The sequence below is a fragment of the Pyxicephalus adspersus genome, chromosome 6 (assembly GCF_032062135.1).
Source record: "Pyxicephalus adspersus chromosome 6, UCB_Pads_2.0, whole genome shotgun sequence".
Taxonomy (NCBI): Eukaryota; Metazoa; Chordata; class Amphibia; order Anura; family Pyxicephalidae; genus Pyxicephalus; species Pyxicephalus adspersus.
The window spans coordinates 28,432,030-28,458,151 of record NC_092863.1 but is presented as its reverse complement, the minus strand read 5'-3'; the positions used below and the strand labels follow the sequence as shown (position 1 = coordinate 28,458,151).

The window sequence follows — 26,122 nt, the reverse complement described above, 5'->3', positions numbered from 1 at the left end:
GGCTGGTAAGCAGGGGGAGGTTTGGTAGTAGGTGGTAGTTATGACAATGGTGTTTATAAGGGATGGGCTAGAAGGTCCGAGCTACCCTGGTCATGTAAGTGGTGTTTGGAAAACTCTTTAAAATCTAGCTGTCCCACTCCCTGCCTGGTTTAATACAGTAGAAAGGTAACTAAGTCCCATGGCACTTTTTTTAAAAGATATGACACAGTAGCCTCCACTTTTTCCTGCTTGGTCTACTATATTGTTACTGGAGAAAGATGAATCATACACAGTAACAACATGGTGAGTCTAGATGTTAAATAAATGTATTCAAGTCTGTGACTCAAACTTCCTGCCTGGTTTAAATTGTGTGCCCCACAGGTGGTTTACAATACAGCTTTACAGCAGTGTAACTGTAACCTAACAAAAGGTAAACCCATTAAATAACTTTCATGTCATCAGGGAACCCCTACATAAATTGCTATGTTTACAACTCACAGTGTCTGTCAAACAGACCTGAAAGGCACAAAATTCTCATTGCTCAAGGAATCCCTAGTAACCTCTGGAGATTTTCCAGGGTTCCATAAAGTAAAATCATGGTTGCATTCATTTGCAAATCACACTTATCTTCCCTATGTAGTTGCAAATGTATTTAATGTTAAATGTATTTAACTAAAACCTCCATGCAGGCCTTCTACAGGAGATATTGGGTCATCTGGTGTGATGTTCCTGTAACTTTATAGTGATAAGGACTGCCTCCAGGTGGCTTGACACTTATCAGAGGTTCATTAACACAGCAGTATAGCAAATGTATGCAGGTTTTACATTAGTTAGATTTGCTGGCTCACTTAAAAGTTTTATTTTGTATATTGGAGGGTAAAGCATACCTGCAACCATCACAGTAACACAGTATGCAAGCATAATAGTGCAGTAATGGCACGTAATTCTCCATTATCACAATACAAAAGAATAATTGATATCATGATATATAACCGGGTCTATCAGCGAGCATGGTAAACAGCCATTTGACGTAAACATGATGTAAACATGCAAAAACAAACAGTAAAAGACTTTAGTGCTTCAAAGTTTTCACATTTTATAAGGGGTTAATGACTGACTGAACATATTCTGGTTGATGTACTCAAAGAATAGAAAATGTACATTTAACAAAGCGAATGGTAGCTTTTCTTTTTGAACAGGGAAAAAGTTGTGTTCATTCCTTAAATAAATTGGTCCCTCTGACATCTACCCAGACATGGGTATTTTTTTTTTTTGATAACTTTAGCTGTAATTTAGGGTAAATATAAAGTAATAAAATGTAGTCTGAAGCTCAAACTTTTGCAAACTTGGGTTTTGAAACCTGTAAAATCATTCTCTTTAGTTAAGATATTTACTGCATCTATGAATTTATCATATTTTTGTTCATTGTTATCATTTTTTTAACAGGCTCAGACATTATGTATCTTGATGGTAAAAGCTCTGTATTGTACCGTTTCCATCAAAAGTCAATGAGTACAACAAAAGATGTCATTTCTCTGAAGTTCAAATCAATGCAAAGTGATGGCATGTTACTTCATGGGGAAGGACGAAATGGAGATCGTATTGCATTGGAACTTACAAAAGGAAGGCTTTGGTTAATTATTAATCTAGGTAAACTTTGTCATTATTTTTTCATTTGGTATTTTTCTTTTTCTTTAAAGTTTTGTCATGTTCTAAAGCATGTACTGTTCATAGCAAAGCTACACAATAGACAAACCCCTGGGAAACATGTTGGTATATACAATAAAGAACCTAATACCCTAATATAGGTAAATCTAATGACAGACAGTAGTGACAAAAGCATTACCACAGAAAAGAGTTCATTATTCCCAGTCAATAAACTGGTGCAGGTCCAGTGCTTTTGTACCAACCTATTTAAACGCACTGCAGTCCAGAAATACTTAGTGAAAATTCATATAAAATTCCACTCTGTTAGACCAGATCCTCGGAACTGGTACATAATAATGGATATCTATTACCCAACTGGCCTAGCCAGGTGAATTGGATTACTTATCTATCATTGATCAGTTAAATCTGCATTAATAAATTCTATTTTTCTTCTAACATGTATACATAAAATAACTACACAGAGGAGCCTTGTTATGTCTTTATATTTTTAGAAGACTATACTAGCTCTAACAATGCTTGTCTTTTTGTTATTGTATTGTTGGTTTAATAGTTCATCTGTTCTCCTTTAAGGAAATGTACAGTTTCATACCTCTAATCCTCATGTTAATGTCTCCTTGGGAAGCCTGCTAGATGACCAGCAATGGCATTCAGCTGTTATAGAGCCTTTTGGAAGACAAGTTAATTTCACTGTTGACAAACATGTGTATCATTTCTTCATGAAGGGAGACATTTCCTACTTGGATATTGATTATGAGGTGTGTATTTTGTGTATGTTGTGATTTGTGGCATGGATTTTCACCATCGGTTTTAACTTTTCTTAGTATGGCATTTGTTAAAGTTGTGTTTTATTTATTACCACAACTGACAACTATACCTTTATCAATGCTCTCATTATCATAATTGCATCTTTTTGTATTCTTTGAATACTGACTTTCTATTGTGATTCAATGGGGAGATTGCAAGTCTTTAAACACCTATTTTGCCCTCAAATATAGCTTGTGGTACTGATTCAGAGAACTGTAAGACAATCTGTATAAAAATATCTTTTTATAACTATAAATATTCTCTTCAAATGTATGCATTTAATTGATCTTTTGGTATCTGAGCTGCAATATATTGTATAAAGGGAAGCATGGATGTTAAATACAATGAGAATCTGAAATAGATTGCTGTAATTAAATGCTCAATTAAGAATGTAACTGCAACATTTTTTAACACACTATAGAAACTAGCTTAATGGCTATATTGATTTTTCTTTTCTTTCTAAGCTTAGCTTTGGAGGTATTGCCTCACAAGGAAAATCAGCATCAATGAAACAGAAGAATTTTCATGGGTGCTTTGAGAACCTTTACTACAATGGTATGAACATCATCAACTTCGCCAAGAGGTACAAACCTCCTATCTTCATTGAGGTAAGACTGAATTATATTTGGGATGACAATCAGTATAATTTTTAGAGTTTAGGCAAGCAGTTTTTGTATATGGGCACTTAACTTTTTCTTTTAAACAATGCAATAACTTGTGTCAAACATTAAGCAGTTTCAAGAAGACTAACATATAAATGCCCAGCTTTAAGAAATCTAAACTTACAAAAAGCCATGTCAATAATTAAAAATAATTTTAAAACTCACAAAAGAAATTAAAACCTCAAAATAACACCCCTGAGGCCAAAGCTCAAAGCAACCAAAAACTAAAATCAAAAACAAAAAAAAGTATACAAAAATTAAAATAAAAAGCAAAAAATGTGTAAAAGATTGCCTAAAGCTACCTATAAGAATGCTTGCCCTCTAAAAGCTTCAAATTCACTAACATTATGGATGGTGTGTGCCCCTCCCTTTCATATTGAAAGCTTTTAGGTTTTCTAAGCCATAGTTTAAATGCATTATGGTTTAAAAAATAGAATCTCCTGGGCACCTAAATTTGCCAGGGCTGTAAATCTCTCACCTTGATGTTGCTGAACCCAAACCTTACCCCTATATTTTATTAACTTAGCTATTTTGGTATTTCACAAACTGACTATAAAGAACTATCAATATGATATGTTTTCCAGATCTCTTGCTCAAATAACTGAAATAATTAGTACAGTTATGTTGATAGAATGAAGCTGATGTTGATGAAACGTTAGACTTGTGTACCACTTTGTTTCCCAGATTTAGCTCAGTTCTAAAAGAACTAGACAAATCTGTTGAGTGATCTAACTAAATTTAGATCATTAACAGTACACAGTCCTATTACAACCAAACCAAATCTAGGAAACAAATTGGTCTGAAAAGCAGTATTGTGTCCTTGCATTTTATTGTGGAAAATGTGCATTGTTATTGGTTCAAGTAATGTTTCCCTCTATGCTGTAAATTCTGTTTAAATACTTCATAGCCTAGTATCATTACATTGGTGTTGACCATGGCTGCAATGGATTAATAATTATACACGTTATAGCTTTTACTTTCCTTTTTAACCCCCAGGGAAATATTTCATTTTCCTGCCAAGAGCCTCCAGTTGTCCCAGTTACATTTCTAAATTCAAACAGCTATTTGATCTTGCCTGGATTATTAATGGAAGAAGAGGTTATCATCTCTTTTAATTTCCGTACTTGGAACAAGGAAGGCACTCTATTTGCCACCAAGCTTAGCTCTGCTCCATTTATTTTTGTGATTTATCTTGCTGAAGGAAAGCTTAAAATGAGCCTTTTTAAACATGAAAGACAATATTTAAACACAACAACAGGTAAGCATTACATTACTTCCACCAACCTCACTAGTAATTCAGATATTGTGTTTGATCACAAAATGCTCATTGTGAACATAGCCTAAAAAAAGACCCAGGTAAAAGCAAATATTAATAATTATTTTTTTTTCTGTGTCCCACATCCTGTTTCAGTCAGTACTTGTTGATTTCATCAAGGTTACATTGGTTTCCACTTCTTTTAACAGGTGACAATGCTTATAGTTATACCATGAAGTCAATACAGCAGTATCACTGTGTAGACAAGGCTAGTTTTAAATGGATTTAAAACAACCCCTTAATTACCTTCCTAGCTTTAGGCATTGTGGAGAAATTTATAATGAATATTCACAACAGAGACACTGAAATGTCAAGTATTTTTATTCCTATTACTTTCTATTGTCTAACAATTTTGGCATACTGCCAGCTTTTCAATGTAAGTGACCGGCAAACTGTTAGAAGCTGATTTTAAAGCAGAATTCCTGCCTCACTATTGTCTGTTCTGTTTGATTCTGCCACGGGTACTTGCAAAATATGCTTCTCTGAAATTTTGAATCCCTTTCCCTCCCCACTTTGTGACTGTGATTTAATATTGAATGGCAGTTCATAACAATTTCTGTCTGCAGACATCCGGCATCCCACAAGACCTTCTGACTGTATATAAAATAATTTTTGGGCTTCAGGGGTGTCAATCACATGTGTTGCCCTCAACTTCCAAAGAACCATATTATTTCTGGATTAAAAGTGGTTAGGAGCAGAGCCTTCTCTTTTCTCTTCCCTGTGCCTACTAAAAAGTGCAACTCTGGAAATCTTCTGCAGAAGCTAGTATTTTTTATCAACTTACTATTAGTGCAGTCCAAGCTGCAAAAAAATGCATTAGCACATTTCTGAGCTGCAAAACATGCATTAGCACCTTGTTTAATCTAGATGAGAAAGGATTTTGCTGGTTTAAAGTTAAGTTTTTTTGTTACTTTTATATAATTCTTACTTTCACTGAAACATTCCTGGTTGAAAGAAACAGTTTTTGCTATTGAAACACACGCACCTGCATGATTCTCCAATCAATAACCCCCTATGTGCAACATTTTTGTTTTGTTTCTTATTGTATTACATTGTAAAGTGTGTTGTCACATCCACTTATACAGGAGCGGTGCAGAATATAGATTGGTAGCTGGTATAAATTTCCTATGTTAGGACCACATGCAATACTGGCTTTAGGTCTTTTTTCCTCTGCTTGCCTTTTTTGGGCACACCATTTATAATACAGAATCTCTTTAAGTTATTATTTACTTTATTTGTTCACTAATTGTGTTTTATTATGTAAATATCTGTTACAGAACTACTGAAGTGGTGCTTGGATTCCTATTAAACCTAAAAAAAATGTTTGTGTCTGATTTACTAAAAAAGTAAATTATTAATTCAGAAAATAATTACTATTGACTAAAGTGTGGGGATTTTCAACTCTTTCACTATATATGCTCTAGTGTGATCAATAAGCTTTGTAATTAATATTCAGAATTCTGATTATTACAGCTTTTGACCTAAATAATGGACAGTGGCATGTTGTTTATCTTGTGATTAAAAAAAACCGTGCAAGTTTAACAATAGACAAAGATGCATCTGCAAACCTATATATGCTCCTACCTTTTCAAGTTTCTTCTGCAGGAAATTATTACTTTGGAGGTAAGACATTCCATTTTTTGAAACAACACGCAGACACATACACAAACAGATAGATAGATTTAAATATGTAACCTTGTTTAGTGTGTGCAAGTTAGATAAAAATATTTTACCAGACAGAAATAGCAATGTATGCTAGAAACCATCTTAGTATTTTGGTATATTGGTGTGACTGTCTAAGGTTGCTTTCACACTTGAAGTGGAGAACTGCACAATTAGCCACTCCCAGGCACATAGCAAACTGATGCTATGCACCCTGTAATGACAAACCACACTGGAGGTTAAAGTGTTTGCATGTATTCTCCTTACGGTTTCGGTAGCAGTGCAGTTCATCCTCCAGAGGAAGAAAAGAAATGGCACAGCCAGAAGCAACTGCCTCTTTAGGAGCTGTACTGCAGTCCACAGCAACCATGTACAAATGCATATACAAAATGATGCTCAACCACTTGGGGGCACTACTATACTACCTGGGGAGCCTACTATAAAACACTACAGTCAACCTCAAGTCTAAAATGGCCCTTACCGTTCATGTTCTGCAGGTTTTTACCAGTAATGCATAATATAGCAAAATATGTATATTTCAACTTGACCAACAAGAATTCAATTATAAAATATGTAATTAGCTGTGACTTCCTGTGACTTCCCTATCTGTCCTCTGAGCAAGAAAGATTTAGAGAAAAATTTCTGAGATGTAGAAGAAAACTTCATCTTTGTACACATAACTCAGAGGTAATAAGAGGGCACCAAAGAAAGAAATACATCATCTTTTCTAAGGAACAAAAATAGATAACAAACACTCTTCAGCCCATGGCCTCATTGACACAAATCCAAAAGAGCCAGTTCTTTTGTACAGTAAATGGTTGGTACGTACACCTCCCTCTTCTTTGTAGAATTGCTGTGCTCTATATTTAGGACAGATAACTTAGGTTGCATTGTGCTTTAGAAAATGTAATTCAAATTTAATGTAAAACAAAAAAAAAAAAAAAAACAATACTGAGTGAAAAGCTTTATGAATGCATCATAAAATGATTATTCCCATGAAAAGCAAACAAAGCAAATAATTTGGTGGTTAAAATTTTAAATCTCAGTTACATTTATAGTAGTTAATGTAGTCTAAACCTAAAAACAAGTTATACTGCAGCATTCCAAGCCTTATAGATGAGATGGTTGCAATTCTTTTATTTTCTTAGGTTTATTTTTTTTTGTTCACCTGGTGATTGAGCTATAAGTGAAGGGAAGGATTTGTCCAAAGGGGAATTGGTAAGCTATATGCAAGGAAGCAAGAAACCATAGACCAAGGTGAAATAGACTGTTATGATCCAGGCCAATGAGCATAAGACTCCTGTCAGTAAAGTATAGAAAGAGTTATACACTCAATGTAAAAAATAAATACACACTTAGTGCCATGCTGTAATTAAAATTCTAAAATAGCCAAATAGCCTTTCAGACCAATTAATGAGAAATGCCCCTATTTTTAAATGCCTCTCTTGAAAATGTATTTACTGTTTAGGTTTTACACTTTATTGGTTATTTAAAGTGAACACAGCATCAGAACTAAAATATATTCTAAACTAAAAACTAAAATTTGCTGAAATGTCTACTTTAAGATATTAGGTATGCATTTTTTTAAAGCAAGGTAGGTTTCTTTGTTCAAGATTATGCCTGAAACAAAGCATGTTTTGAAAACTTATATCTTCAATAAAGCTAACCAATAAATATATTTGCTGAAAAGTTTTGAAATTCTTCTAAAAAATCTAATTAAACCAGACCTCTATAGCTGTAGGCACTGTGAAGTAATTCATTCTTAGCATTTACAGAGAATCACTAAAGTCTTTTAGGCATACCTTTCACTAAAATGAAAGGCCAGCAAGTTTATATATTCTCTATCCCCTGTGCACAAAGAGCTTCATGAGTAAAGAAGAAAAAACTTTAAAAGAAAAAAGTCCATTAGCAGTTCACTTTGCTCACCCAGTGCACCTACTCTCCAAAAGCACCTAAAGCTTGTTTTTGCTATTTAATTATAGTTAAACATCTAATGTTTTACCAAAGCAAACACATTTAAAATGTGGATGTCATTATTAAAAATAGAGTTTTATGTCATTTATTTACTGATGCATTCAGCAAATGTTTAAATTGTTTTTTTTCAGGATGTCCTAATAACAATACTGACAATGCATGTATAAAGCCTGTTGGCACCTTTTTGGGTTGCATGAAATCAATTTCCATTGGTTTCAGACTTGTGGACCTTATTTCAGTGCAGCAAAGTCTGCTTGGAAATTTCAGTGACCTTCAGATTGATTTATGTGGAATCACTGACAGGTAGGATATATTTTTTGATTTCTACTTATTATCTATACTTTTTGTGACTTGCATTAACTTTTTATGTATAGTGCTTAAAGCCAAGAATATAGGGCCACAGTCACAGTTCACACAGGTATTGAAATTACTATGTATAAAATGAGGTAAGACGATTATGAGAATATAATACACACATAAAATTATATATGAATAATAATTCAATAATAAAATTCCCATGTAAGTCCTAGACAGTTTGGCAATGCAGGAACACATAACATTGGCTTATAAAAAATGACATTGTACACAGAAACATACTTTACAATCCAATTACTGATAAACATCCAATCTGGGCACATTTAAGTAAGAAAATAAATGTTAACACAATAGCACTATATATCTCTTAATACCTTTCTTAGTCTATACCTCTGTCCAATTGCCTCTCTGCCCTTTCTTTTCTCATCTGGCCCAGGTGTGTGTCATCTCCTACTGAATATTATCCATTCTCACAGTCAAAACCCTGGGAAAATCCCTAGTGACAATTTAAACATTTGTTAACGCTGTTTGGTACACTCCTAAAGCATTTTCTTTGAATACATTATTCCCAAGATTCAATTCTTGTCATGGAACCCCCATTCTCAATACTTTCAGGCTACACCTACTCTCGAATTTATGAATTTTTAATCATCTGATGTTTATTAATAAATAATTTTCAGCCAAAAAGCATCCTTTGAAACGTAATGTTATGCTTTAATACAGCTTTCATGGCATACACTATACACCCTCCTGCTTGTAAATCAAATTTTAGAACTGACTAATGTGTGCCATAAAGGTGATATAGGCTCCAGAATGTTTTTTTTAGGTTTGGGGGGGTCTTTTAATATGTTATCATTGAGACTCAGAAAAGTTGCTGTCGTTTCCAGCTTCCATTAATAGATGAATACAATAACTGATATATTTTTTTTATTAATATTATTACTCCTTAACCCTTTTGTCATCTCTTTTTTATATAATTGTGATTGTTCTAATGTAATTTGAATACACCTAATATATTAAATACATTTTCTTATCAAAGGTATCCTTGATCTTGGCCTCCAAACACCTTTTCTGGGGCTTATTTTATCATATAATGCAAAACTATATGCAGAAACAAGTTAATAGCCCTATCAATGAAGACTGTGGTACCAAAAACAAAACAAATTCTTGGCGTAAAATATATAAACCACCAGTCAATAGAAGAAGTAATCACTAAATTCATATTTAAGACTAGTAAAGCTTTCAACTACTTATAATCCTAGCAAATAAATTAAGGAACAAAAGCTGCTCATCATCTTCACTACACAGATGGAAACAGGAAAATTAAAATCTGACATTCCAAAATGAATTATGATTATGATTATTTGTAAGAATATTAATAACATCATAGGATCAGACTACAAGTATATCACAAGCAAACAGTACACAGAGTGATATAAAACTGTATAAGTTAACTAAATAGAAAAAAAAGGTGGAACTTAAAAAAGAATTATGGGCAGCATGGTGGCCTTTGCAGCGCTAGAACCCAGTTTCGACTCTCGGTCAGGACACTATCTGCACGAAGTTTGCAGGTTCTCCTCGTGTTAGTGTGGGTTTCCTCTTTGTATTTTGGTTTTCCCCCCACATTCCAAAAACATGCAATTAGGTTAATTAGCTTCCTCCAAAAACTGACCTCAGACTGTGGTAATGACATGACTGTGGTAGGGACATTTGATTGTGAACCCCTTTGAGGGACAGTAAATAGCAAGACTATGGACTTTGTAAAGCATTGCGTAATATGTTGGTGCCATATAAATACTTGGGTATTATAAATTAAGGATAATACAAAATACCCAGTTTTGAAAAGAATTAGCAAAATCTGAGTGAACCATTTGCAATATCTATCTATCTATCTATCTATCTATCTATCTATCTATCTATCTATCTATCTATTTATTTTCCAGTTAACCAGCCCTTAAGTTCTGAAATTAGTGCACAACAGCCTCCTTCTCCCAGTGGGCTCTGGTTTTGGAGAACTTTTCTGAGGTGCCTCAAGTCTTTCAGTACCACAAATCAATGGTTTACAAATATTCCTAGCCCACCACCCAGAAAATGTGACCAGAACTATACAGAACCAAACAGCAAGGCTGTCAAAGCATTGGGAGCCCCAGGTGGCCTTGGCACTTGGCAAGTCATTGTAACCAAATGCTGCTTCTGCAAACTTGTAGGCTGTTGAGTCCTATAAGCCAGCCTATCTAGGGAAGTATGTAATAATATCAAAGATTAGTTTTCTAGACTGGGATTAAATGTAAGTTTTACATTGCGGAAAAAATAGAAAAACGAGAATTTTTTTTTAAAACTAGTACATATCACAATCAAAATGTAATGCGCTTAGTCCAAAATAATGTTTATGCAGAAGAAACAAAATAAATAATATACATATCATAGCATGAGAAAAATGTAAACGTTCAGCTGTAACAAACTTTAAAATAAGAACCTTTAAGACAGGATTAGGCAACAATTACATTTGCAATGGGAACAAGTGGCATTTTAAAAGAAAGAACATGCAGTATACAAAGGAAAAATAGAATTAAAATCACAAGGTTCATGTTATGAAAAATGGAAGACATAGAAGTGGCATTCAAGGACTAAGACTATGATTCTGAGCTCATACAAACAAGGTATTGTATGAGTACAAAAATAAAGGAACTTCGAGTAAATAAAGATATATGACATAAAAACAATTCAAAAAAAATTGGAAAAGTGATCTAATATCAAAAATTAATACTCGACACAATAGGGATTAATATTGTCATGCTGTCAAACTAGTAGAGTAAGCATGTATGCATGTATGTACAAAGCTGATATGATTTGTTATCCTAAATATCTCAAAAAGAATCTGAATTTTTAGCAAATATAAATGTCAGACAAATTATTTGTATTGCTATTATGCAAAATCACGTCTGGTGATTATATTCTCAAGTCCAGATGGTATCGTTCTTTGTCAGTTGTTTCAGTGGTTCAGTGAAGGAAATAAAATTAGATATGAAGCTGGAACAGTAATTGGCCATTCCCTTGCAAACTTGTTATATCCTAAAGAAATGATGGTGCACTCACTTTAATGACGACTTGAAATTTCCTAAAACTTCAACATGTTCTTGTTAAATTTACATCAGTGTTAAGTGTAAGCCTTTATAGTTGAGTTTTTAGATTACTTGTAAAGACGTTCATGGACACTACTGGGACATAACAGTAATACTACAGCAATAACATTGATTCAGTTTGTTCCAAATCTATGTCCATCACTCTCTTAACATTGCCAATTAACAAAGTTTCTCTGAAATCACAGTTTACACAAACTCACAACAAACATTTTCTTATGATTTATGGGTGTTTTTTACGTTCTAATCTTTTATTGAGAATTCAAAGCAACAAACAAATATACAAAAAACATTTAGACCATAACAGGCAAAAATAAATAACTTCTTAATACAAATACAGTTACAAATATACATATTATTCATTTCTTTCTTTTATACCTAGGGCTAATATATGGCAACTTTAATTTATATAGTGGAAGAAACTGAGGTAAAATTTTAAATGATAAGATAGTGTAAAATAACCTTTATAACAAAAAAAAAAAATTGCAAAACCCAGTGACATAATACTCCAAGGTTTAAATATATAATATATCCCAATTATCTTATTAATTGCATTCATTATTAAAAGAAACTTTTTCATTCCAATCTCTTAGTATGTGGTAAAAATATAAAACATTTTTTCCATAATAACCCAATATTGCGTGTAATATTCATTATTAGTGTAAGAAAAAAAGAAAAAAAAAAGACTGTGTCATAGATAATTTTAACTAATATCTTTCCCCCTTCCTTCCCCCCCTCATTTTCCCCTTCTCCCTCCCCCTCCCCTCTTTCTCATTGTTAACATCTTCACAGTCAGAACAACCACTTATATAAAATAACTTTAATATCTTGGGTTTAGATATCATTATATATAATAACGGTTTAAGGGTGTTTTATTGATCTTACCCGTCATTTACATAAAAGTCAGTTCACAAAAAGATATTCTTTGTATAAATAATGTTTATAAACAAATTTGCAACTCACAATCCCCTATGAATACCCAGCTTACTAAATTTTAGTTTGAATAATATTATTATGGGTATTGGTAGCATTAATTTCCTTCTTTACTTTTACTGCGAGGCACAGTGGGTCATTGCCAACAGGAAATATAATAATGTATTTACAGACAGAGATGCTACCAGACCTAATAAAATGTAATTGCATCATTATAACTATGGCAGTAACTTACAAACTTTGGGTGGTAAGTGTTATTTGTAGAAATTGAAGTAAACATATTGGGCCTGATTTATTAAAACTCTCCAAGACGGTAAAAGACTATACACTATTATTGGAACACCTGGGTGGTCCAGAAAACTTGATCTTTTCCAGTAAATATTTGCCAAGTTATAGCAAATGATTAAGAAATCCATTCTGCAGGTTTGATAGATCACCCAGGTTCTCCCATGATAGTCTATCTTCTCAAATCTTGTCAGATCCATTGTTTTTCATGTAGTTAACTAGTTCAATTTTGCAGTACATTCACCCTTGCTTTTCTTAATGAAAAACGTAACTTTCCAAACAAAACATTGTGAGCAGCAAGCTCTTTATTACAGAAGAAACCCAGCAGCTTACCTGTTTACAATCTTCTAATAAATGTACACTTAGCTACACATGTGCATCTCAGTGTACGATTCTGTATAATCAGATGATTGCATCCTGACCAATAATTATTGCCAAAGACCTGAACCTAGAAGAAGACCAAATTAAACTGTTGGCACCAGTATTGAAGCAAGGATGGATAAATTTAAATTTTCAAGTACATACAAGTACATGAACAGAATAGTCCTAGAAGGACATGATGTTTTAAATAGATATATAAAAAAAAAGGCAAAGCCCTTCCAATTTTGTCATTACCGCTGCACCGGTAAAGACTGAGGGGGAGTGCTGAGCCTCCTCCGAGAACAGCCATGCTCAAGGGGGACTTTTTTGTAATTGAAAAGATGGTGATCTCACACATGCGCCGTAAGATCAGCACTTTCTTTTTTTTTTTTTTTTTACAAATATAGCAGTAGCGGCATACGTCACAGATCTGTGCAAGTTAAGGTATCATCATGCTGCTGCTGTACAAAGTATAGGATTATTTCACAGTACAAGGTGGGTGGGGAGCAGCACACCAGGGCTGTGGATCAAACTGAGGAGAATGAGCTGGGCAGCACACGCTCCTCAACACACCCTTAATTTGCCTTGGATTACAAATGCCCCCTTACACGTCTTCAGCGCCCATTGGGGGGCAGTACTGATTTATACTATGAACATCACCCTCCCTTCTTGTCTCTATTTTATATGGACTCTGAACATGTAGAAAATGTACCAAGTAAAATAAAAAGATACAAAAACAAATTTAATATATTAATGCTAAGTTTATAATATATTCAATTTATTTATATAAACTAAAATTAAATAGATAATATATTTACATTCATATCTGTCCATGAGAACCGTTACTCATATCTGTCTGTGACATATTATTTCATATGTGAGCATATAATGAAATACCATGAACGTAGATGCCATCATATTGAAAGGAAACTCATTACAGTAAAAGGGTTTGTAGTGCCCCCCCTAGGAAGGGACTGACTAGCTTGATAAATGGCTCTCATGCTAGCATCCAAACCTGCACACCCTGCTAATGGCGTCACCAAATGTTAACTTAGAATGCAGACCTCTCTCACATAAATCAAAAGTGCCACATAGAGAAATAGAATTTGTACTTTTCTCTAATGCATTTTTGGGATGTTCATGGGACATAAAAATACAAAATACAGTTTCAGTGAGTCTGAAACTCTTTTCCAAATAATATACAAGTAGAACTGTAAATATTACAAATATTAACCACTGAGAAGGTTAATTACATATAAATGTTTACATGAAGATATCATAGTACATACTATATATCTTTTATCATTGTTTCCAGGAAATGTAACATAACAGAGAAGAATATACCTTAAAGATGTGACTGGGTATCTTTAGTTTAAATTAAATTCAAACTCATCATTCATGGATTGAGGGCAGACTAAATATTTAAAGATATTATCTATGAGAAAAAAAAGTTTAATATGAAATCTTTTCAGTAAGGAACAGTACCTTACGTGCAATAAACAGTATCCTACAGTAGCCAGTCTGATTTATTTTGATTATTTTTTTATTAGTTATTGCAATCTAATCAACACACTTAACTGTTGTGCATCTGACACAATTTAAATGTGTCACAGTTAAATAAAGTCTTCTTTTACTATTATGTGAGTTTGGATGAAGCACATTTTTCACTTGCCAGTTTTGCAATCTTATGTGGACACTTGCTCATGCAAACATTAACCCTGCTGGTGTTATATAACTGTCATGGACAAATGTAAAAAGCTGCCCATGGCTTTTTACATAGCACCAGCTGGGTATCTGCAGTTTTAGCGAAGAGAGACCTGTTTACATTGATGATCGGCACTCATTATGATTGATGAGATTTTACAACACAGGACAAAGTCATTAATTAAGAGTCCTGTAAAAAGTTTTTCCTAAAAAATCAGTACAGCACAGTATGTGTTATTTTTTAATGCTTTTTCATTATGTCAGTTCCATGTTTTTTAACCCTTCCCCTAAAAGCTACTATATAGGGATAACTGGGTTATCTCTTATTAAAAATGGATTTCCATATTCCAATAAACCCCCATAATCTGACAGGGAGGATCAGTTGTCTCTTATCATAAACCCCCAAGAGCATGGGGCTTGGTATGGATAGGAGTGGGGTCCACATTGTTGCTGCTACATTCCTTTTTTTTACTAGCCAAATTCCATGCTTTGCAAAGGGCCTGGTTTCAAAATAGGGGGATCCCATTCCTTTCTTTTAATTTGTGATTTTTAAAAACAAAAAAAGGAAAAAACACACAACAACATGTGCATCTTGAAGGCATTCCAAGCATGTTATTTAGGAATTTTTAAAACCCCTTAAAAATAGGCATGATTCAGATCAGCAAAGAAATAAACAATGTGTTAAGTGCTGTTTTACAGCCAGTGACTATTTGCTATTGCTTGCTGTGGGTTACTGCACTCCCCATGTAAAGAAGCAAACCTATTTGTAACTTTTTAAATGTAGAACCAGCTCCTAGAATGACACTTTATATATAAAGTTGTGTCTTTTATCATCAGTAATAAGGCTTTGTATTATTGCCTAGGCAGAGAATCTGGGAGAATTGTCTTCTGCAGACAAAAACAAGTTCCCATTTCACCAGTTATCAGCATGATATTTTGGCTAAACACTTGTAGCAAGTTGCAATGAATAGTAAGTGCTTGACCTGTATGAAACAAAATTTATTTATATTATTCATTTTCCTTCCTGTTCACTATTGCATTAGTGGCTAGCAGGCTTTACCATCAGAGCTTAGGTCCACATTTATTGTCTTACATGGAGTTTGTGGGTTCTCCTTGTTCTAGCGTGGGTTTCCTCCAGGTACTCTGGTTTCCTCTTGCATTCCAAAAACATGCAGTTAGGTTAATTGGCTTCCCCCTAATTGACCTTAGACTGTGATAATGACATATGACTATGGTAGGGACATTAGATGTGAGCTCCTTTGAGGGACAGCTAATGACATACGTATGGAGTTTGTACAGCGCTGCATAATATATTGGCGCTATATAAATATTCTGTAATAATAATAATGATAATAATAATAATAATAAATCTGCTGTTCAGTTCTTTTGATAGCACTTATTCCTCTCCAGGGGACTAACAATCCAACACTTTAATGGCGCCTGCTTTCACTAGTTCCTGCTCTTATCCTCCTATTGACATCATATTTGTTGGACTTCTATTCTAGTTAGAAAAATGATTTGACACAGACAGCCAACAGAAACAGGTTCCTAATTCCCAAGGCACTAAGAAGGGATATAAAGAAGACAGAAAAGTTGGGTTGGTGCATCACATAACCATGGCTTTAACTGAGCAAAAATGGGATTTTAGCAGCAGTTACGGGTGGTAGAAGGGGGTTGAAAATAATACAGAAATAATATGTTGGTTCATCGAATATATAATGCTTGTTAAGAATATGTAAACCCCTTGCAATATCCCTTTGCTTCTGTGTCTATGAAGGGAGATGCTTATAATCGTTCTGAGCAGTAGTGATTTCCCCATAGACAGAATTGTCACATAATTGTGTTTTTTGTATGACTTTTGTGTAAGGTGCTTCCTCATAAGAATAACTTTCTTCCTCTAAGCTACTAAAATGAACCTTAGTCAGTGGTTGACATCATTCTGTTGCAAGTTTAGCTTTCTGTTTTACTTCTTGATACAGTTTTCTTAGCTTAACACATCAATAATATCCTTATGACCTTAAAGTGAGTTGAAAATTGCTTTTTCTCTTCATTCTATGTTTACAGTAAATCTCCCTTGACTTTTATTAGATCCCTAAACCAACTTTTCAACTTGGAGAAATCTGTTTTAACTCAGTTCAGCCCTAAGGAAAAAGAGTTTGTCCTTGAAATCTCTTCTTAACTGTATTGCAAAAGCCCAATAAAATAGATTTATCCATTTAACTGAAAAATATAATTTAGAGCTCTCGTTTTTACAAAATGTAACAGGTTTCACAGTGCTCAGCAAGTGCCATGTTTTTTTAAGTAAAGGAGAGAATTTGTAGAAAATATTTATTTATTTTAAAGAATGGATGTTTTTAGAAAAAACAAGTTAGGTAATGTTTAAACAATTAAATAGAATTTATAAACTTTCAGGTATGAATATATACAGGTAGTCCCGGGTTAAGGACATCTGACATATAGACGCCTTCTAGATACAAACGGGGCATCAATGTTCCCTCATGTGCAGATTGGAGGGTTTGAGGGGGGAAGGGAGCAGATTACATGACTTGCAGAAGAAATCTTTTGGTAAATACAGCTGAGGTTATGGGTTATCTTAAGGACTGAGCTCTTTCTGCAGCCTCTTGTAACTCTTTAATGACCAAGACAAACTCTGCAGTTATTTGTTTTTGCATATATAAGCACAACTTGCTCCAGAGGTTTAATATAGGTCGGGGTTACCTGTGGTCCAGGGGGAGAACTTCTTTCAACTTACAGGAATATTACCCTAGAAACCAGCAAATGCATTACCAGTATTAAATATTTCCTTTTTGTTAAGAAAACTTTTTTTTTCATATTCGCTAGCAAATAATTTGTTTTTGTAACATTGCCTATCTTTACTTTTTATTAATGCATTGATCAGTTTTAAAATGGAACTGAAGTGAATTTTAGTGAAAAGTGAAAGTTAAAGTAAAAAAATGCTAGAAGCCAGACAATTGTGGAAAGAGCAGTTATGTATATATTTTTTCTGCCAATAAACATTTAGCTTTTTTTTTACAAATGTTATATTGATAATCATGCATGCGTGAGTTATGTCATCCTGGTTTGGGCAATAGAAACAATATATGACCATTAAAGGAGACAGGGAGAAGATTGCAGTGGCAGCAGGGTATGAGAGGGAATGCTGACTTTGTATTGATAAAGTAAGGAGTTATAAGTTAAAGTTTAGTTGTCCTGAATGTACAAATATCATGTGCATACTAACATATTATAACAAAAGCACCTAGGGGGGTCCCAAAGTTATAGCTCCATTTTAAAGCAGAACTAAACCCATGTTAGTCACCTGCCCCGTTTCCACACAAGGCACCTTCATTTTGCTTCCCTTTACTTCCTGAAGAAGATCTTTTGCCATCTTTAATGGCTTGTTGGGATTGCACAGGAGATAATTTATTCCAGGCAAGCACATGGGAAACCAGGATTGTCAGGGGTCCTGGCAACCAAAGCGATCAGGCAGGTAGGAGCAATTGTCGCAGAAGGGACGTTGCCCGTTTCTTTGTGCAATAATGACCTGCCTAGTCATGTAAGTGGAAATTAAGCTCTGCTTTAATGTCTTTTTTTAACATACCCAACCTACCTGTTAAGGTTTCTGGTAGCCATAACCCCGCACATTCAGGCTGTGCTGCAAGATCTGATCTAAGTGCAAAAAAAATTTTTGTAGTTAAAAGATGAATTCTGATTTACTGTTGTGGGTTATGACTAATAAGGACATTATCACTTCTGCAGCAAAGTGTATTGATCTCAGGATTCCAATTCAGGTGAATATGATTTATTATAGGAAAAGCTTGCATGGTCACACAATGGTATTACAGTTTATTATTACTGTAGGTAATACAGAAGCACTGCTGCTTCTGGTTGTGATGAATTTTAGGGGAGAATAAGGATTTTCAATAAACTCAGAAGTGACATGTCAATCATTTTTAATGTCATGTGTGTCACAAAACCTACTGAGTCTAAGATATCTCTAACATTACAGGTAAAGCCCCAACAGATTATCACAACATTCTGTATAACTCTTCTGTAGAAGTACATGTCTATAGGTTGAAGAAGGGAATATGTCATTATAGGTCACACAAAGGTAAAGTGCAGAGGGTCTGTACATGTTAATGGCTCATTTATACCAATATACTTTCCTTCATTTTTATAGCATGAAAGAGCACAGAGCATTCACAGCACTTTAAAGGCAAAGGTACTATTTTCCTTTAAAAATGCAGCATCATTAAAAGAATCCCAGATCATTTCTGAAAGTTGTGCAAACTAAGGTTATTCACACTTTTACACCAGTCTTACATTAGTGTGCCTTAGACATCAAGGGAATTTTCATCTGGTTGCTTCTGTGTAGACAGATTAGTCAAAAAATAGTTGCCATCCAAATCTCATTATGGCACAATTACGTCTTTTAGCAACAACCCAACCATTCCTTGCTATTAACTTTTCATAGTCATGGCAGATAACTTGCCATTTCTTTCCCAGCCTAGAGACTATACGAGACAGACAATAAGCATAAGTAACCTAATGTGTCAGTTAATAAATTTAGGGAATACAGAGTAAAATTTCTTGACCCTATTATGATTACTAACCCCCAATGGATTGCCCAATATGTCTCCATATTCCTTTGGTCAGACTGTCAAAATCATCCTCATCACCAGTATTATATATCAGTATGGCTTCAAATGATATCAGGGATTACAGAGCAACAGAACAACAGTGAAAAATATAAGGATTTATTTATTTAAAGACAACAAATCACAAATGAACTACAGCTAGAAAGACTTTTTTTTTGCTCCGACTATGAAATAGTCCGACTATGTTTCATAAAAGGAGAATATAATGTTTTATACTTTTTTATGTGACAATGATTTATACATGTAACATACATTTTTTGAATTAAAGATTTTTATTCAACAGACACAGTATGATCTCAAAAATAACATTCACAAAATAGAGATTACATTGAACCAACAGAAATAAAAATAAAAGTTGGAGAGACAAATAACAATATACATATTGTGCAGTAGTAGTTAACCATTCCAATGCCAGAACCTTAGAAGTCTTCACTGGATCTGAAACAATACCGAGGGTCTGGACTATTTTTTGTTTGCAAATGGCAGGGTTAATGCAAATATGATAAAGAGAAGAGGAAATGTAAGGGTAAGTGAAGGGAGAAAAGAGAGAAGAAAAAAAAAATGGGGGGTTGGAGGAAGGAGATGGGGGTGTGAGTAAGGTAGGGACCAGGATAGCACTTGTTGGTCCCACGGTTAGCAGGGAGCTGCGATTCAACTCTCTCTCTCTAGCCGTTATTTACATTTTTTAAAATGTATATTTTCTTAATTCCTATTGTGTGTTACTTCCCCCACCTCCTAGATTGTAAGCTCTTCGGAGCAGGGTACTCTCCTCCTCCTGTGTTACTGTCTGTATCTGTCTGTCATTTGCAACTCCTATTTAATGTACAGCGCTGCATAATATGTTGGCGCTATATAAATCCTGTTTAAGAATATTAATATTAATTTTGTGCTAACCTAAAACTATATACTGTATCACAACACCTACCCAGCTGTTATAAAATTCCCAAAGCATTACTTTAAACCAGAATACAAATTTAATGCCAAAGCACTGTGCATTACAATGTATATTTTGATTCGCTAATTCAAATCCTAGAGGGTATTTTGTAGCAATCTTACTTACACATCCAAGAAACATTCTGTCATATAATTGGCTTAAATATATGATCACTAAGATTCACATTATTTGACAAGGGTGTCTAAAAATAGTCATTATAGAATATTTCCTGCTTAGCAAGGAACAGAACTTCTAATAAGGCCAATGCAGTAAGCAATGAAGCAATTTGAAAATAAGTTTCAAAATCTATACCTTTTAATAATTTTGTAATAGTCATTTTTTTTGCTATCAATTAGTTGTCTGCAATTGATCTAATGTTAATCATGTCAAAAACGAGGACAAATTTGCTCTGTGTGGATCATTATTATGTGTTATATTGGCTATTAATTTATGAACCATAATTTTGCCAAGAATGACATTTACAGCTGCAATTTTGAAATATGCTATCACTTTTGTTCATTTAATGAGCTTCCCTGAGACATTTTTTATATGTTACATTCCAATATTATCCTAAATTATCCTAATAAAATTTATGTTTTGATCTAGTGTTGCTGACCTCAGCATAGATATCAGTATGAATTTTATTTTTAATAAACTTATGAGAACCAAACTTTTTTTTTTGATATTTTTAGATGTTTTCCTAACTACTGTGAGCATGGAGGAAAATGTTCACAGACATGGAATAATTTTTACTGCAACTGCTCAGACACTGGATATATGGGAGCAACCTGCCATTATCGTAAGTACAGGTGTTTGTAAACATTAAAGCTATGTGACATGTCTAATATGCAAATCCTAAATTATAGAGTGTCTGGGTCATTCAGAGATGTTTCAAACAAGAAGCAGTGGTACAAAGCTTTGATCTTTTCTCCTGGCCCTATACTGGGTGGATGGTGTGGAGAAGTTTGGTATTTAATGTTTTTCATTTGTTCACAGGAAACAAATAGAGCCAAGTGAAGTTGGCCGGTTTTGCTTAATGATAGTGTTTTGTGAAATCAATGCCTGTTGTGTATTTTGATATGAGATGTATGTTGATATGGGATTATATTTCATTACCAATCAGCTGTTTGATGGCTTGAACAAAGGACAGTACACAGCTCGGATTTGTCAATAAACTCGTATCATTACAATGCAGACATTTCTTCTTGTGAAATTGTTATTAAGATTTAGTTGAATTAGGAATATTGGATCTGGACATGATGTTATCAGGTATGAAGGAATATGTCCCAAGGGAAATGTATAGTTGTTCTTCGATTGCCCATAGAATTTGTATTATTAACAATATTGAGTGTGAGTCAGGGGGACCACTGCCTCATCATATTGATCACATGGGTACTACCCATTCCTAGGATTAGGACTTAATTTATAGGAGATGAGTTTTATTCAACTTTGAAGAAAGTACTTGTGAAGAGTTTTGCTGTTACAGCTAGTAAGTGGCCATCTTGTTCTTTGTTGTGTATGTATATAACTGTTGTATATGAAGCCATAGTTTTTGATCCTAAAGAGTAAGGGTGTCCTCAGCAAGGTTTACCTCCTCCATTGATGTGGTCTTCAAATGTTAGAAATGTATTTACTAAGAAATGCACACCTCATGCAAAGTTACAGTTTATTTCCAGAAATTAGGTTTTACAGAATAGCTCAGTGATCTGAAAGTAGCACTAACTAAAAAGGGTTATTTTTCCAGACCCACTGACCACAAGAAGACTGCGATGTTTCATGAAGTAATAATTGGTATTGGTTCTAAAGGGAGTGACATATAATTACTCACAGACTAGTATTTATGAAACATTGGAGTGGAGTGGAGTGGAGTAAGTACATGAAAGCATGATAATTGTACATTGCATATAGCCCCAGCTTGAAGATGTGTTTAGCAAAAGGTGTGACAGAATAAGGTGGATGAGTAGTACCTGCAGGAGACTACCTTTATAGTGTAGGATTTAAAAGTTTAGAATGTTACTGTAGGCAAGTGTTAGTGGTTGGAGGAATACTTTTAGAAAGTAGCAATAAAATGAGAGTTTTGTTAAATATAATGCTCTTATGAGTAGTCCTAAAATATTTTTTAATTCCACTTAATTGTACTTTAGATTCTAAGTAACTTAGGGAATGAATGCACTTCTTTAAATTAGAATGTTAAAAAGTATGCTTTTATGGTTTTATAGTGAGTGCTCAGAAATGCTTTCTTTAAGCTTTGCAGACTGGGAATCAAGACATTAATGGCTTTTTCAAATGAAAGCTAAATTCAGCAATGTGCATTAAGATTTCTCTGTTTAACACCAAATTATTGATTTTTTTATATTTATCACAATGTCTTCTAAATCACTTAACTCTAAAGAATCTGTGTCTAGTACTACCAACCTGTTCTTTGTGTATATAGCGTTGAATGTAAATGTGAATTTTAGTCCTTTCATGTTCTGGTGCAAAGCTTTTTATGATCTCTGTGGTAAAATATTCTCAATATAAACTACAACTCCTAAAAAGATACCACAGCCAGGGAATTACCTAGAAATTTAGTAGTCACATATCAAATAAAACATTTTAACAGAAATTAGAACTTTATTTTAACTATATTCTAAACCAACGAACTTGCAAGCACATCTTAGTAAATAAAGTGGAAAACCATAAATGAAATATGTTATATATTTTTACCTGTTCCTTAATGCAGTATTTATTTTCCTTTGGGAATAGTAGAAAAAACATTTAGCTATAAAAACTGCTTATACATTAGCTGCCTTTCCTCTTTTTTATAGAACTACTACAAAAAGCAGTGGATAAAAACTGCTATAAAGAAGTGTTCTAGGCAACAGAGAGTCTGTCTTTCACAAGATCTTATATGTTTAAATGTAGGGAATGATAAAAGAGTAAAAAGTCAGACATCTACCTGAAAGCAACAATAACTGCCCCAGGGTCTATGTATATTTGTATCAATATATATATACATATATATATATATATATATATATATATATATATTTAATATTACTAAATTTAGACACACACAAGTTTAGACTACTTCTGTATTTGCTCAATGGAAAAAGGGATTGTTTAAGTTCCAGTAGACACTTGTGAGTCAATGTCTAGGGAAGCTGGGAAATAAGTAAAGACTAAGCTTTAAAATGTACAAAGTGTAATGGTAAAACATGCAGTTAGATGTCCTTTTATAGTTCAAAAAACATGAAAGCATCTTTTTCCTTTTATTTGGTGGCCTATACAAAAATAATCCTTCTTTTTAAATGTGCTGCATTTTGTTTCCTCAATTTACTAGTTATATGATTATTTTAATATTTTTTTTTTTTATCAAGGGACAGAACTTTTGTAAAGGAACATGCTAATCTAGGTGTACCTAGGTTAGCACAACGTCTATCTACAGCCCTGCTTGTACTTGTAACATACTTGCGCCATAAATACCTCACCAACAGTTGAGACATAGGCCCTGATTCATCAATAAAATGCGCGTACGCTGGACGCGCGTATGTTCACGCTTCCAGCGAGCCAGTTTCCCGCGGTCCGGAGCCGAGTGCACTAGTACACAAGCCTTCACTGCCAGCCGGATTCCTGCCTTGATAATGAGCAATAGGGGTCGCGAATCTGCCAATTAAGGTGATTAGATTTCAGCTGCGCGATTAAGGAGGATCTGTTAAGCTAATGGTGAGATCATAGCAATTAATTAGCGCACACCTGCTCTCTGTTCTGTGCGCATCTACAGTCCATTACAGGTCAATTAGAATCTTTAGTACTTCCATCTTCTTTTGGGTAAGTGTTACTTTTTTAGGTTACATTGTACTCACATATTGGTTTTTGAATGTATTATGTGCATATTCCTTTTATTCCTTTTTCTGAATAAATTGTCACCTATGTAGAGGAGTTGAACTCGGTTAACTCTTGCCTAACAGAAAAGTAATAAGTAATTTTAAAATATGCTGTTTTCTTAGCGCACATACATGTTTTAAACATTTTAACAGCGCAAACATTTTATTTTAGGGCAAAGGGTAATATGTGTGCCATTAGAAAGAATGATTTTTCAAGTGAACAGTGACTTTTCATGCAAGCTCGCCAGTGTAAAGCTGCCGGTGATGCGCGGCTCCGGCCGCAAGCTCATCCAGTTGCTGAATTGCGCGAGGGCTTCCGATTTCAGATCGCGAAAACCGATGCGCGAGCGACCCACCGATGTGCGAGCGACCTTCTTGATGAATCAGTGCCATTGACTTTAATGGTGTTCGACTTAAAATCGACTAAAAATAATTTTGCTCTATTCAAGCGAATAGCTGACGAATCGAATAGTGAGCTATTCGACCAACACTATTCAGTGCATATAATCTTCTGTGAATAATTTTGTAATCAATTAAAGAGAATAACCACAATATTTTAGCTGAAATACCAAAAAATACTTGGAAAAGTTATTAGAAATAAATAAACTGTTATCTGGCCAAATAGAGGTAAAATAGCATATTAATTTCAGTTATTAATGATCTTGAAGTGCTACAGCATTCTAAAGAAATTAGACATGCATTTCCAAACATATTATTTCTGGTCTGCAATGCACTTACAGCTCATATGCTATGTTGGTATGTTTAATTTGCAGTAGTATGCTGTGTACATCTTAACAGCACATATTCCTAAATTATATAGAGTAGACTGGAGAGCCAAGAATGTTTGTTTATATTCTTCATGCAGTGCTGAGTGTTTACTAGTGTTCAGCTCTGCAGGACTTAAAGTCAGCTCACCCAGCGGGAAAACAACTTGGGAAAAGCTTTTCAATATTTCAGAGTGTTTTTCCTGCTGGCGGGAGAAACATTATCTGACATCTATATGATTACTCTGTAGGTAGATTCAGATTGATTGCTGGTATATCAGGTGCTCAAGATATTCTTTTGACTTGTACAAATCAGATGTTACCTATGGAACTTCAGTGAAGAACACTGGTAAGTATTATTCACATCACTAAACTAAGTACATAACATGCTATCACAGAAAACAAAAGCACGCTACAGTTTATGGAATTTCCATACTGCCAACAGACATAGAAATTGTGAAAAAAAATGTAAGCTGTGTAGACATGTCATAGTCACCCCTAGTAGTCAAACGTGGAGGTATACTCAGACACATCCAGGAAAGGGCAGGGTGCACGTTGTAGTTCAAAACTTTGTACGTTCCAGGCAACCAAGGTGGTAACAGAACAGGCTCTCAGACGTGTTTCACATCCCAGTAAAAAAGATTTGGCATGCCTGTTTTGTGGCCATTGAGGCTGAAAATGATAGGATATCCCTCCATTATGAGACAGATAAAAAATGAAAGACCAGGGAATGTGTATAACTGATCCTGGTTTCTTATTGCTCTCTATATTCCTATAGGGGAGAGTTCGTTCTTGTTAGTGCTCGAGGAAGTAGGGAAAATCTCCCTCAAAGGCACCCAGATAGCAATAGAAACCCTACAGAGGTAAATTAACCTTTCTCTATATAAAACGGAAAAAATTAATATTTAAGTTGGAAGTATAACATTGCCTTATTCATTGGATAAACCCTTTATTTTTTGTCATTAAGGTTGTCTGATGCCACATCCCAGTTCAAGATACAAAAAGCTTTGGTTGAGAAGGTTACCTCGGGACTTTAAAGGCATTACAAATGAAAAAAGTTGAATAAGATAAAATGTCCCTTTTATTGAAATTCTATAAA

At 34.2% G+C, this 26,122-nt stretch overlaps 1 protein-coding gene across 1 annotated transcript in view; it reads left to right on the top strand.

Annotated features, from left to right (window-relative positions):
• CNTNAP4 (contactin associated protein family member 4) overlaps nt 1–26,122 on the top strand; it is a 223,077-nt gene that overhangs the window by 144,173 nt on the left and 52,782 nt on the right. The window contains exons 5-11 of the mRNA XM_072415021.1: nt 1,426–1,629; nt 2,218–2,402; nt 2,916–3,059; nt 4,110–4,371; nt 5,902–6,051; nt 8,196–8,367; nt 21,086–21,192. Of these exons, the coding sequence (XP_072271122.1) occupies nt 1,426–1,629; nt 2,218–2,402; nt 2,916–3,059; nt 4,110–4,371; nt 5,902–6,051; nt 8,196–8,367; nt 21,086–21,192 (1,224 nt within the window). The remainder of the gene's footprint in view (nt 1–1,425; nt 1,630–2,217; nt 2,403–2,915; nt 3,060–4,109; nt 4,372–5,901; nt 6,052–8,195; nt 8,368–21,085; nt 21,193–26,122) is intronic.